Source organism: Akebia trifoliata, chromosome 9, assembly GCF_017979445.1.
Source record: "Akebia trifoliata isolate Shusen 1 chromosome 9, ASM1797944v1, whole genome shotgun sequence".
In the NCBI taxonomy this organism is placed as follows: Eukaryota; Viridiplantae; Streptophyta; class Magnoliopsida; order Ranunculales; family Lardizabalaceae; genus Akebia; species Akebia trifoliata.
Genome location: NC_141383.1, coordinates 26161920 through 26177020, shown reverse-complemented (window position 1 = coordinate 26177020; position 15101 = coordinate 26161920). Strand labels below are relative to the sequence as shown.

The window sequence follows — 15101 nt, the reverse complement described above, 5'->3', positions numbered from 1 at the left end:
GTTCCCTTTGAATCTCGCCAGCCATTATTAGCATTAAAATACGCTCATGTTTTCTAAAAGACTGGAGGATCATCTTTGGTGATTTATATAAGAATTGGTGTGGCAATAGAAGTTCTCTTTTGCAAATTGCTGTTAAAATGTTTTTTTTTTCTTTTAAGAATAAAATCTAGATTAATGCTGGAGTGACCTTAGTAGGGGATACATGGGGGACATCTTGACATGGTGGCGCATGCATGCCAGTAGATGCATTTCTCCGAGATACGATTAAAAATCAATCTTGTTTATGCAAAATTATTTTCCAGAAGAAGAATTATTTTCCTATAAGGATGAAATATGTTCATCAACCTGACCCTTCTGGGAAAATGTGGTAACATCTTTTTTCTCAGAATTACTCAAATCTACAAATTAAAACCAACTCTCTTCTGACATTGTTAACTCCTCCCCCCTAAAAAAATATTAAAATAAAAAATTAGAGATTCATTTGGACTAATTTTTTTTTTTTGGTAAAAAAATAGGTAGATATTGGTAGAGCATTGGGATGCTATTACAGTACAACACTGTGTCTTCACGGACCAAAGGGAATCTTTCGCCTTTTTCATACATTCTTTCAACATTTTCATCATTTCTTCTCCACCATTAAATCACTCCAAAAAAACCAGAAAGAGACCATTCTCCACATCTCTGACCTCTGAAATACAGTTGAGGTTTGTTGCTTTTAATTCTGAATCTTTAAGTCCACCCAACTTATCTTGAAGTGTCTTCTTCCTTATCTGTAACACTTACTACTTCTTCTTTCAGCTCTAAGATCTATCTCCTACTCTCACTTATTTTATTTATTTTTATTGTTTTGTGTGTAATTTGGTCTGATTCTTCTTCTTTTACATTCTCTGAGCTCTAATGGACCATGTTATTGGTATTTATGTTTTCTCTTTGGATAATCTTTAATGGGTCTTCTTTAATCTGCTAACTAGTTCTGTGGTTCCTCTCTTTTTATACTTATATTTGAACTCTGATAGATCTTAAGAGTTAGTTTTTCTTACTTATATTTGAACTCTCTTCTAAAGCATTAATTTTTCTGCAATTTAGCAGTTTTTCTTTGGTGGGTTCATCAATTGCCCTCTTGAATTTTTATTTTATTTTTTTCTGTATTTTCTTGATGTTATATCAGTTGGGGTTGCTTAATCTCCTCTGATTTTTCTTCGTTTTTCCCCCTCTCTTCTAGAGCATTAATTTGTCTGCAAAGTTTTCTTTGGTGGGTACCTCAATTGCCCTCTTGAATTTTAATTTTCTTTTTGGCTGTATTTTCTTGATGTTATATCAATTGGGTTTGCTTAATTTCCTCTAATTTTTCCTCCATTAATCTCAAACTTCCTCCCTATTTCGACTCCTAATGCCTCCTTCATACTTCCCTCTCCGATGGGAGAGCACTGGAGACCAATGGTGGTATGCTTCCCCCATTGACTGGGCTGCTGCCAATGGCTACTACGACGTGGTCTTGGAGCTCCTCTACCTTGACACCAACCTCCTCATCAAACTCACTTCCCTCCGCCGAATTCGCCGCCTTGAGACCGTATGGGACGATGAAGCCCAATTTGATGACATTGCCCAATGTCGCTCTCAAGTTGCCCGGAAACTCTTCCTTGAATGTGAAACAAAGAGAGGAAACAACTCTCTCATCCGAGCCCGCTACGGTGGATGGCTTTTATACACCGCTGCCTCGGCAGGAGATATGGGGTTTGTTCAGGAATTACTTGAGAGAGACCCTTTCCTTGTATTTGGAGAAGGAGAATATGGTATCTCTGATATATTTTACGCCGCTGCGAGGGGCAAGAATTATGAGGTTTTCATGCTCTTGTTTGATTTGTCGCTTTCACCAAAGTGTTTGATGAACAGTGACCGTGGAGAATTAGAAGAGAAGTCAGGGGAGCTTCCTTTGGTTTTTAGGTGGGAGATGATGAATAGAGCTGTTCATGCTGTGGCAAGAGGAGGGAATTTGGAGATTTTGAAAGAACTAATTGGAGATTGTCCTGATGTTTTGGTTTATAGAGATGTTCAAGGCTCTACTATCTTGCATGCTGCCTCTAGCAGAGGACAGGTTGAGGTGAGGCTTCCACTACTACTGTGTGCTCTAGAGAAATTTTTTTCGCAATTATTTCCTAAATTTCCTTTAAATATTTGATCCATAAATTGGCCTAAAACCGATAGTCTTGTGTGGGAAAAACTTGTTTTCAAAACGGTTCCAAACAAAATCTTTCTTGACTTGTATTATCTTGCCCCAATTTTTCTCCCCCAAACAAGCCGATTCCATTGTAAATATCTAACATTATTGTGATCGACTGTCGATAGTAACATTGATAACGAACAGAAACTGATACCCAGATTCTTGACAGATAGATTGTTTCTTGAAAAGGGCATCAAAGTTGCATCTCTCAAGTAGCACTCATGGGGGTGGAACTCAGGAGACATTCAAACAATATTTTAGCCTCTTTTTTTTTTCGAACTTGTAACCCATTTTGTTCATCAATGCAGGTGGTAGAGTATCTCGTGTCATCGTTCGACATCATTACCTCTACAGATAATCAAGGGAACACTGCATTGCACGTGGCCGCTTACCAGGGTCACTTAGCCGTGGTGGAGGCTCTAATTCTCTCATCTCCCGGATCCACCTCTTTAACAAACAACTCGGGCGATACTTTCCTCCATATGGTTGTAACCAGTTTCTGCACTCCTGGTTTCCGAAGGTTGGACCGACAAATTGAGCTCATGAAGCAATTGGTCTATGGAAAGATTGTAAACATGCAAGATGTCATCAATATGAGAAACAACCACGGAAGAACCGCTCTTCATATGGCTGTCGTTGGGAACATTCACTCTGATTTGGTCGAACTATTGATGACAATGCCATCGATTGATCTAAACATCCCTGATGTCGATGGCATGACCCCTCTAGATCTACTCAAGCAACGGAGACATTCTGCATCATCAGAAATACTCATCAAACATTTGATTTCGGCTGGGGGTATTTCTAATTGTCAAGATCACATGGCAAGAAGTGCCATTGTTTCCCACCTAAAGATGCAAGGTGTGGGAAGTAGTCCTGGAACTACCTTTAGAATCCCCGACGCTGAGATTTTTTTGTACTCAGGCATTGAAACAACAGATGGCAATGATGATCAAGTCAACGTGAGGTTGAGTTCTTGCTCGAGCGAACAAAGACATTTCTCGGAAAATAAAAAGTTAGGTTCTGCAAGGCGTCTCAAGATTCTACTCTGGTGGCCTAAGCAGAAAGGGAAGAAATCTGAAGGCGTAGAGAAGTTGGGAGATGAGGACTCATTGAGGTCATACAACAAATGGGGTGATTTTGAGGACACTCCAACCCCACTCCGACAGAGATTCTCGAAACAATCATCACTTACAAACAACAAACGGGTTTTTTCAGTCGGCAACAATTATCCGAGTCCATCTACTAAGAAGAAATTCGCTTTGGGACTAATGCATGGTGTCATCCAACCCACACCACATTTAACAGCTTCATTACAGTCACCTTGTAGTTATTTCTCAAGATCGTCAATGTCTTCGCCTACTTCATTAGATAAGCTAAAAGGTGTGTATAATGGAAGTAAGAGTGCAGCCGACAAATCAACCTTAGTCAATAAGAGGTTGATGAACCAGTATTTTTGTTTCGGTGCACAAGGTCTCACAGTGGATGACCAAGTTAACAGACCACAGCCACACCATGATTACGAGCAATCGGTGCTAACGATGGCACAATGAAACTGACCCAAAGAGATGGATTGTCCAGTGTTTCTGATATCGAAGCGAAGAATGTGTCCAACTCGGGCTTTCTTTATTTATAAAGTCGAATATTTTATCCAAGTGTTCCTTCAATTTTTCACAATTAATTTTTCCTTGTATGTCATTTATTTTTCTTGAGGGAACCATTGAACCAGGTAACATAGTCCATCACAAGCCCTACAACAATAGGCCATAAGATAAAACAATTGTTAAAAAACAAGATTTATTTTTTATTTTTTATGAATTGGTCCCTGGATTTTGTCATAATTGTCAATTAGTCAGATTAATGATAAAATGACTTGTTAAAACATACACAGTCTGTACATGGTTGACATGGCAAGTGCATAGAACCGTAGATCTTTTTCCTTGTGTATCTTGAAGAAAGTGATCTATGGTTCTATGCATTTGCCACATCAACTGCGTATAGACTAGGTACTTTTTTCGAGTCACATTATAACGACTCTTGTCAATAGGTTCTTGAACTTCGAAAAATTGTAGATAGGTTCCTAAACTTTGCGAACCTTGTCACAACTCACAAGGCATCAAAATGGATTCTTCAAGAAAATCTATCTTTTGAGAAGAACCTTGCAACATTACTGACAAGATCATCTATTGGAAGATTTTGGGCTTGTACGATATTGTGCAGTAAAATAATTTAACAAAATTGACATTCCACAAATGCTGAACTACGCACAAGAGCAAAAACCTATCCAAACGTATACTACTCTCCACGGGAGCAGAAGTCGTCAAGAAGTTCTATCCAAACGCAATGAAAACATCAACAAGTATAACACATACACCTATTTTGTGGGTACAGTAGAAGTATGATGTGGTGGGCACTATCAACCGAAAAAACATGTTGATTTGGATGGGCTCGCTCGCTGTGGCACCAATGAGTGAAACCGTGAACCCATTTTTGGGTCCAAAGAAGGAAGCACAGGCCATCATCAACAAAAGAAAACCAGAGAAGGATGATGGTGGTTCAAAGGTACTTAAAACCCTAGACTTATCTATACAATTAACATTGTTCTACAAGGGGAAATCAAACATGAAATAAATCAATTTCATTCTATAATAAATCTTAAGAGACATACATTCTACTGAGACCATATTATTAAACTATCAAAACTCATACACTATGCCACCACCACCACAACCCATAACCCAAACAGAACCACCCAAAATTTCAATATTCTTTTTTTTCTCTCATGTTTCTGTCCCCTGCAATCTTGTTTTATCAGACATTTGGAAGCAATAAAGATGAGAAATAGGAGGAAGAAATCGTGAGCTGGGGCACACATTCATCACATGGTTGAAAAGAGGTTTGGCTGAAGCAGAATAAGTGTACAGAGTTTCCCTGCAAATCTATGCTTATCTTCTTAAATCTCCATTGAACCATTGGTCGTCATTCTCTTCGCAAAATAGATTCTCATTTAGTCAAGATCTCATCGCCAATATTTTAACATCACACGTATCTCTTCCTATGATGCTTGGATGTGCTACAGATGGGCATCTCTTACAACAAATACACAGATCAGCCAGTCTCCATGCATAACCATCTATCATTAGATTTCTTTCTTCTTCCATGAGAACCCACACCATTTCCATTCAAAGCCAAAAGTATTTCCATCCAAAACTCGACTACGAACTCTCTTCTCTTGAAGCTACTGTGAACAGTAGCAAATACATATGCACAGGCCCTTGAAGGAAAAAAAAAACAAAAAGGCCAGCACGAAAGAAAAGAACCATAGTACCTGCCCAAGGGTTGAGATGAATTAATCCATTTTCGGTTCCTTGGATCATAAATCAATATGCAGGCAGCACATGCATGGGTTCTTGTTAATCGATTTCTCCTTCCTCGACATCATTATTTTTCTTTTCCGGAATACTATTTGTTGCTTCTGGAACACTGTCGAGTTCACCTTCTTCCTCTTCATCATCATCCATTTTCATGTATAATCCGAGTTGCTCCAATGGGTTACTACTTCCCTGGAGATTGAAACCACCAATGCCATTTAGGGACTGATCTGAGCCTGTCTCATCTATTGCTAAATGCGGAACAGGACCAGAACTAAGCATTTCTAAATCTTCAAGAAATTGGCAATTCTCGTTAATTTCGACTGTTTTTTCCATCTGCACATGGGGACGGATGACAAGATCTTATGTCAAACTGAAAACCAAAGGAAAACTAAGCATAACTGAATATTTCTTACCTTCTGCAATGCCTGACGTGCCGCTTCTCTATCGCGTTCCCTCTTACGTCTTGCTTCAGCAGCAGCCTCTTCTTCGGCTTGCCTCCGAGCATCTTCAGCAGCTTTGGCTTCAGCTTGCAGCCGAGCTTTTTCTGATTACAAGAAAAACCACAATACTTCAAAATTAAGAATCATTTATCCTAAAGACACCCATGATGGAGTAAACATTGATCACACAAAACAAACTTATAAAGAAGTTCGAGTTGTAAGTGTTGCAAGTCCAAACCTTCCCTTTGTTGCCTTTCTAGTTCTTCCCTCTCACGCCGCAGTTTCTCAGGATCCCCCTTTTCACCCTGACCTCAGCAGATATAGTTGTACCCGATCATATCCGGAGTAGAATACACTTGAAAAATGGACAGGTACAAATAGGGTAAATTTTCAATAACCAGCCCAAATTTGTAACCGACCTGGTTTAGTGTCTTTTCTCGAGCTTTAAGAATGGTGTCAGCAAAACGGCTCCTCAACAAAGCTGCCCGGTATAGCTTTTCTGGAGAGACCGGCCTCTCTGGTGGATCACTCTCCCCTAAAAAATTTGTAGAAGATCAGCTGAGAGGAGGATGTACCAAAAGTGAAAGATTTACACTCACCAGCAGACAATTCTCTTCTATAACATCTATATACTTACCTTCTTGACGATTATCTGCCACAACAGAAATTTGCTTTGGCTGAGAATTCTGCTCAAATTGATCCAACACACTAAGAGGTTCTGCATGTATTCAAGAATAACATCATCAATATACCATGTACCACGCACCAACATGAAAAGCTTACTTGACAGAATAAAATAGAACTTGAAAATTTACCATCTCCATCTTGATTAACAAGATTAGTTGTCTGTTGATCTAAAGGTGCTCCAGGAACACTAGTCTCCTGTGTCAAAGGGAGACAGAAATTATTACAGTTTAGATACCAATGAAGAAGGCAGGTGTAAGAGAGAGATTAAGGTCATATAGCATATGATGACTCTCCAAAAACCAACCAAATAACCATGTTAATGAATTTATTCAATACTCAAAACCAGGATATACCTTTGTAGCATTCACTGGAGATGAAGCTTTAGCAGGATCTGAGTCACTGCCAGAAGAATTACTGGAGTCGGAATCTGCAAAGAACATTCTAAATAAAAAACAAGCTTTGAAATTGAGACAAAATAGTAGACAAGAAGCAAGCCAGTGCTTTTAGTTACATGATGGCAGAGCAAATTTACAAAAACCCATCTCAAAAGGACACTCAACAACATCAGGATTCAACAATTACTTGAAGGGTAAACAATTGAGATTAAGCAATAACCAATTATGCTCCATATAAAATTTGAGTTGTAACACCATATCATCTCCCTAAATATGCTCCTCTTTCACAATCAATAACTAACACAACATAACATAGGATGCGTTGCTCAATCTTTTCCTCTCAGTTGGCAACAAGTTTGGTGATTTTGTATTTTTATATCATTTTAGCACTTAAACAACTGACTTTGCCAACAAGTAATTTTCTAGATATGGGCTACAGATAAAAAAGCACCCTTCGTTGTCTCATTAAATTATTCCCTCTTCATACCTTCCTACCAACTTTGGTTTGAGAGCCTTCAACGACTTATACTTCCTGTCTTCAAAACTACCAAATACCTTCTTTCCTTTTTTATAGATCAAGAAATTTGTTAATGAGAAAAAAAAGAGGAGGCTGAACCTACAAGAAAAATACAAACAGGAAACTAGGACCCACAAATTTGGTCCCATCTAAAAAGAAAGTCCGCAAAGAAAAACTCTATACAGTTGGAAACAACATCGACCAAAAAAAGATAAAACCCAAGATATTGAGGATAATGTTCTGCATCGAATTAGCTTTCCCTCAAACATTCTCGAGATCCTCTCCTTCCAAATGCCCCAACAAATAGCAAAAGGATAATAGACCAAAGCATCCTTTCTTTGGGCCCAGCCAATTTGAAAGAGTGAGATAAAGGAAGAAGAAATTTCATAGAAGAAACATAGCACTATTACCTTCACATGAACATGAATTCAATCAAGAGTCCACAGGACCCACAAATATCAAAACCTCCAACCACACTTCTTCCAAAATGGGAAGGAAATGACTAAGGTTTCAAATCTTCAATATCGAATGGAGTAGGTCCCATGAAAATTTAGGAGCACTTCATGGCATACATAGGGGAAAAGGCCCCAAGAATATGACACCTAAAATATATCAAGCTTTGCTCATCAAATGGTTACCTTGAATATTTGTTCTCAAGAAAGAGTCCCTTCAGGAGAGTCACCTCAAGAGGTAACTCAACAAAAGGAATTTATGTCCATAATATTGGTAAAACTTTCACTGACAATACAATTCATTTATTTTTATGTAAACAAGTAATCATCACCCATAATTTTTATAGAAACATGGTAAGCTCCAATTGAATCTCCCCCAAACAATTCGAAGCCTAGGACTTGGTGTGTTCCACTTCAATCTTGAACATAAAGAATTGACTAGTTCCCTAAAGGACACCCAACCAATTTCAGGATTCATTGTTTGTTGGAGGGTAAACCATCGAGATTAGGAGAGAACTAATTAGGCTCCTCTTAAGAATTGAGTTATCGTTTTTCAATCAACTACTAAACCCAAGATGAAAAGGGACAAGTAGTTCAATTTTTTTCATTTATTTCCAACACGATGAAAGATTGTTGTATTTTTATATTGTTTTAGACATTTAACCGTCGACATCATCAACCGATGAGGGCCATAGAATACAAAAAAAAAACCTTTGGTTGTTGAACAGATGTCCACCTTCCTACCAAGCTTCCAATAATTTATTCTTTTTGTCTTACAAGCTACAAAATACTTTCTTAATTTCTTCATTCATGTCTTTTATTTTAATGGAAAATGTATTATCCAATTACTTTCAAATGCACATGAATTCAGTGAAGAGTCAAGAGTCCACAAGACCCACAAATATCAAAATCGTATTTTTGTATTATCATTCACATGAACAGGAATTCCATAAAGAGTCCACAAGACCCATGAATATTAAAACTTAATCATATACATTTTTTAAAGTAAATGACTAAGTTGTCAGACCTTCAATATCAAATGGAGTGATGTCTCATGCCAATTTTGGAGGCACTTCACGGGATAAATTGGGATAACAAGAAACAAAAAAATTCTACACCAAAATAGCTATCAAGGTTGTTCATCTAACGGTTACCTAGATTTACTTGTCATTGTGAAGGAGTCTCACTTATAATGCAACTTGCTCCTCTGGTTTCCCATAATAAATTTGGCCAACCCATAAAAACCAATGAAAACCCAATACAAAATATAACCCAGATTATTTTTTATGCACATTAATTTAACCTCTGCCAAAAACCTATTCAAATCTAGGTTTTAAGGAGGTCCCCACAAATCCCAACACAGAAGAATAGATTAGTTTTGCCCAAAAAGACACTCAACCAATCTCAACACTTTGAAGGGTAAACATTGAGATTAAACAAAAATTAATTACATTCCATATAAATTTTCAGTTATACCCCCCAATGGCCTCCAAAGTTAATTCCTATTTCTCAATCAGCTACTACCTCAATAGAAAACCTTACATGTACCTTCCTAAGTCCACTACGTCGGGGAATTGCATCTGAAGGATACTAGAACTAACATAGATTACAGTGACAACCCTTCTCTTATAGGAAACCAAAACGTTCAAGGATGACGTCTAGAATATGTTTGACCTTATCCAATCAATGACTTGAAAAGAATTTCTAAGGTTGCAACTATCCTAATAAGTTGACCTTAACATCCTCAGAGAGGGCATGCTATTTTTGGTGTAGCCAAAGGCCCTTGTGACTGTTTTAATGATATAAATCATTCAAACCTCATGAACTTTCATCAAAATAAGCATCAAGAAACAAATGAACAAAAATTACTCCAATACCACAACAAATTCCAATAGAAATACACTGGCAGTATTAATATTGGAAAGGGAAGAGATGTATATGATGTGCTTCAAATATGTTATTGGGACACGCATAGATGTGGGCGATTTATTGAGGAATACATATTGCCTTCCAACAAAGTTGCTGATCTAAAATAAAGTCTCAAATAAAATATTAAAATTTGTCCGTCACAATCCTCAATTACGCAAGGAAAATAAAAAATGAAAAAGTACACCAAAAACAAGCACAAACCACTAGATGAAGAACCAGAATCACTACTGGAGCTACTTGAACTACTGCATTTGCTATTCTTGTGGGATGTATCTTTTTCAATCTCTACTGGAGGATAGCTTGTGATGGGAGGATCGTTCCCACCAATATCTACATCCTCATCGACGGGATCATTTCCTGTGAACAAACAAGATATATGAGAACAACTGTCACTAAAATCCACTTAACACAAATATCATGCATTAATAATTATTTCTCACAAAAATAGAAAATTACCTTTGCAAGGTTGCATCGATGAATTGCTAAGTCCCGATTCGTTCAAGATCTGCAATCAAAGAAACAGTATTGGTCGCATACATATTTCTGAGACTCGTTGAACAAAAGAATAAACCACATTTCATGAACTCAAGAAAGACAAAGATACCTCCATTTCGCAAGGCTCAGCTTTTGCCTGGTTCACTCGTTTCTCTTGCAAATAGTCATCGACAAGCTTCCGTAATGTGAACAAGGTATCATCACTAAGGACATAAATATCAACCTCCATCTCCTCCTCGCCAGGTTGGTTTTCACTAGAACTATGTCCTCTCAGGAAATCAATAATATTTGTAGGCAACTCCGCACTCAAAGACTCTAAATCTTTGCTCAGATTATGTTTCTCCTCACTGGTCATAAGCCGCTTAACAGGGTCCATCTTAACATCTTGGTTTGTCGAAGAAAGTTTCTTCTTTTTTACCGGCGGGCTCCGCTTATCAGCTTCAAATTCTCTAGGGACCCTAGATAGCACGAGCGTTGATACAGAATCCGTCACTGTGAGTTTCTTCTCAACAGCTTTCCATCTCATTTCGAAAAATTGGCTGAGTTGTTTGGCAATAATATGAAAATCATTATCGGGTGGATTATAGGTCATTGCATTGGAAAAGGTAAGCCTCACATCAGCAAGAAACCCTAATGGACTCGAGTACTCACCCAAAGTTATCTTTCTCTTTACAGTCCCAAAGTCCATTGGATGTTTAATAACAGTGAAGTAATCTGGAATGTTTAGCTTCACAATGTCGACGGGGTCATTAAAAACCCAACCAAACTTATGAGTCATCATACAATTTAGCAGTGTATCACACTGGTTCATCAACTTTTTGTGAGAGTTGCTTGATGGAGGATCCTTTTTCACAGATTCAAATCTTCCTGAAAGACCACGTTTCATGTGTTGACCATACCGACTCGGAGGAACCCGTTTCTTACCCTGCCCAGACGAAAATTTTAAGGGAGGGGGCCTCTTAGGTCCATCATTACCACTGCGAATATCACTACAAGCCGACAATTCGACGACATTTGTAGACCGCAGGGCAATTTTCTTGTTTAGAGTCTGTACCTGTTCGAGCTCTGCTCTCAGCCTCAGCTCAAGCTCTTTCCTTTCAGATGTAGACATCTTTGATATCGAGTGAACTTGTGCAGGGAAGTCATAACCATTACAATTACCAAAATTCAAACTGATACATTTCCTTTTTCGGGTAGAGGAATCCTCTGAACCGGTCATTTCCATATCTACTCTACCCGAGCTACCAAACCCTTCAGATTCAGCCATAGTCTCAACCACATGACGGTAATCTGAAACAAAACCAGATGAATACCCTTTAGAGGACCTCTGAGACTTTCCCATCATTGGGACTAATTGCTTGTGTGAGTATTTGTTCAAATCTTTCTGTCCAGTGTAATCTACAAGAATCGCAGGTGCCATAAGTTTAGTCCCCAAAATCTGCACATATCAACCGCGGGACTGTAATTCATTCCCGAGATTACTCCTATTAACACCCTGTTTTGCGTTCTTGGAGGGAAATGTGAGAAACTACTGTTTGAACCATAATCCGGCGTTTCTTAATCAGAATAAGGTTCAATTCAAGATTTGCATTGAGAGGAGCTGTTGTTTAAGTACTGTTTCTTTGCAAATGAGATCAAAATCCAGATATTCTCCTAAACCCCACCACACTTGTTTTCTCCAATTAAGACTAAGAACAAGACTGGAGTTAGAATTAAAGATTTTAGTTAAAATCCTGTTATAAAAAGATAGAATTTTGATATATCAGTAAAAGAATTTTGATTAATAACACACTCAAAACAAACCCACCCTTCAAAGATTTACAGGTTAAAAACAAACAAGTACAACAAAGACAAATTCTTATAAAAAAGCGTGGAAAAAAGACACAAATCAAATCCGAAATTACCATAAACAAAAAACTGATTCGCCAATTGTTCAACTAAGTAGAAACCCCTCGGCTCAAATGCTGAACTCTTCACCAAAATGGGGGTAAAAAGGGAGAATTGTTGAAGAAATGAGGTAGAAAGTTCCCCCGATACATATAACCCAAGCCTAACTCAAGCATAGACACCCCACACATACAAACCCCAAGATCAGAATGAGAGAATTATATAAATAGGGAAATATATAGAGATACATATAGAGAAAGAGATAGAAAGAATGAATCGAAGCTCTACCAAAATTTTAAAGATAGGAAACAATGGCGGAAACCCTAAAAAAATGCTTCAAGAAATCCAATACAAAACCTGGATCTCAAGTAGAGCCGTTTGCAGCGAAAGAAACCCTAGAAAATCTCCTTCGTTCTCTTAGAGAAAGAAACACAAAACACGCGAAAAAGAAAAACAAAACCAGCGATCACTCGCTTAGTTCGCTCTTCTACTTAAATCCATGGCCTCCTCTCTGAAAAAAAAATCTAACTTCTCAATCCAAGAATCTACAATGAAAGGAAAAAAAAACTCTAGAAATGCTTCAAGAAATCCAACACAACCTGGATCTCGAGCACAGCCGTTCGCAGCTAAAGAAACCCTAGAAAAATCTTCTTCGCTCTTCTAGAGAGAGAGAGAAAGAGAGAATTAGAGATACCTCTTCGAGCGCGAGAGCCTCTATTTATAATGCCCACGGCCACCTTGTCCGTACTCCATTTGTCAAATCCTGACCGTTAACTCTGTAAATCTATGTGATAAAATGGTTTTAAACGTGTTTCTTTCTACACCCTTGGATTTAGATCGGACAGTTAGAATTCGCACTAAAAAATCTAAAACTGGACTGAAAAGTTTCACGAGATCTCTTACACACGATTCCGCTTTGACCTTTATAGCTTCTTGTGAGTTGTGACGCACGTGCTCTTTTCTGAATTTATGATAAAGATGTCTTTATCAAAAACATTTAGTATTTCTAGATGGGACTTGCACCCACCATTTGTGCTCATCTTTAGACATGAGTGTGTTCACTAAGCATACATGGTGGGCGCAAATATAACGGATTCCAATGAAATCTTTACTATTATATTTAGAGGTGCACATTGGACCAGGTAAATCCGATAACCAAACCAATTCGAAGCTTTTGGATTAAATTGATTCGGATTGAGCACACTCACAGTTCGGGTACGGATCAGAAAAAAATAAATCCGATTAATTTGGTTCGGTTTCGGATTAGAGATATATAGAATCGAACCAATCCGAAAGTCGAACCAATTATATATATATTTAATTATTTAAAAATAAAATTTCGTTTTATTTCTCATTTTGTCTCTTCTTCTTCTTGTTAGAAGAACTGAAAATAGAAAACCTAACCGTCTTTCTCATTCGTCTTTTCGTCGCCTCGCCACCTCGGTAGCTCATCGGAAAACGGAGAGGTATTCTTGTTTGGATGGAGAAACGTCATTGATCTTCGTTCTCCAATCGCAAAGGTACAAAATCCATCTCTCTCTCTCTCTCTCTCTTTAAATCTTTTGATTTTCTAAGGTTTCAAATCTCCTACAATTAAGGTTTTTCTTTCTTCTTATCTTACTGATATTAGGGTTACAGTTGCATCTGAATTCTTGCTCTTCTTTTGTCTCTCAATTATAAATATTAACGATTTTAATGAAGATCTTGCGCAATTTTAGGTCTAGTAAAGTAATTAACGAAGATTTTCCTTCTCGAATTCTATTGTAGACTTTGAAAATGATGGATCTTGAATATTCTTGTTTGTTCTTTTTCATAATTTATATTCGATAGGATTAACCGATTAAGTTCCCTCTTTTACGAATTTTTTTATTTTTTATAATCCTATTGTAATTTCTCATCTAGAAAATCATATTGATTGATGGTTATTTGACCCATTTTTAACCCAGATGTATCTAAATAATTTCCTTTTATTGTTAACATTTTTCATTGAATTTTGTTTTTAGGAAAAAGATATTAGGTGAGAAGGTTGTGAGCATTGAAATCAAGAATTAACAAACTCATGATTTTTTTCATGATTTTTATTACTATTAAAAATAATAAGTATGAAAACCGAGAACTGATCCAAACCAATCCGAACCAAGATTGGATTGGATTGGTTCGGTTCCATAGGATAATTAGATTGGATCGGTTCCAAATTTGTAGAACCGATCATGTTTGATTCGGTTCCAATTTTATCAAAATCCGAACCATGTGCACCCCTAATTATATTAAGAGAAGGCGTCGACACCAAAATTTTGGTTTCCCCAATTGTCCCCACCTTACACCAAAATTTTCATATATATCAACAATGTTTTTTTTTTTTTTTTTCCTATCAACAAAACACCTTGATAAAGGTGATATGCGTGAAGATGCTTTTTAATGCTTGGGCTGGATTTTGTTTAGGCCCAACCTGTCAAACTGTATTGGACCGTATTTGGGAAGTGTTACAAGGCCCATTTAGTTACCTCAAAAATTGTTTGTTGGTATTTTATTACATTTTTTCCCCCTTATCCCCACCCTTTATCCCACGGTCACACGCACCTCTCCCTCAGAAAGTTTTACGTGCAACTGATTGAGTTGAGGGTCAACTAGTCCCTGGAGGGGTGGCCACCAAGAATTCATTGCTTCGTGGGGTTTCGAACACTTAACCTACCCTTCCCAAACA

At 37.6% G+C, this 15101-nt stretch overlaps 2 protein-coding genes across 9 annotated transcripts; one reads left to right on the top strand and one right to left on the bottom strand.

The window, feature by feature from the left end:
- Window positions 1-578: 578 nt before the first annotated feature.
- Window positions 579-4007, top strand: LOC147395068 (uncharacterized). Its single transcript, XM_086453972.1, has 2 exons — window positions 579-2101; window positions 2530-4007. Exons 1-2 carry the CDS (start codon window positions 1391-1393, stop codon window positions 3772-3774), a joined length of 1956 nt encoding a protein of 651 aa, XP_086310098.1. The 5' UTR covers window positions 579-1390; the 3' UTR covers window positions 3775-4007.
- Window positions 4008-4844: 837 nt separating this feature from the next.
- On the bottom strand, window positions 4845-13138 carry LOC147395067 (transcription factor GTE10-like). 8 transcript variants are annotated; one of them, XM_086453963.1, is made up of 11 exons: window positions 12997-13138; window positions 10620-12908; window positions 10472-10520; window positions 10217-10372; window positions 7076-7149; window positions 6851-6917; window positions 6673-6753; window positions 6455-6570; window positions 6274-6340; window positions 6009-6139; window positions 4845-5928 (listed from the first exon to the last, which is right to left on the bottom strand). In XM_086453963.1, exons 2-11 carry the CDS (start codon window positions 11928-11930, stop codon window positions 5635-5637), a joined length of 2346 nt encoding a protein of 781 aa, XP_086310089.1. In that variant the 5' UTR covers window positions 11931-12908; window positions 12997-13138; the 3' UTR covers window positions 4845-5634. The 8 variants fall into 8 exon arrangements, with proteins under 8 accessions (XP_086310089.1, XP_086310091.1, XP_086310093.1 ...); XM_086453965.1 differs by having other exon boundaries at window positions 10620-12243; window positions 12415-13087; XM_086453967.1 differs by having other exon boundaries at window positions 10620-12210; window positions 12415-13087.
- Window positions 13139-15101: the final 1963 nt, after the last annotated feature.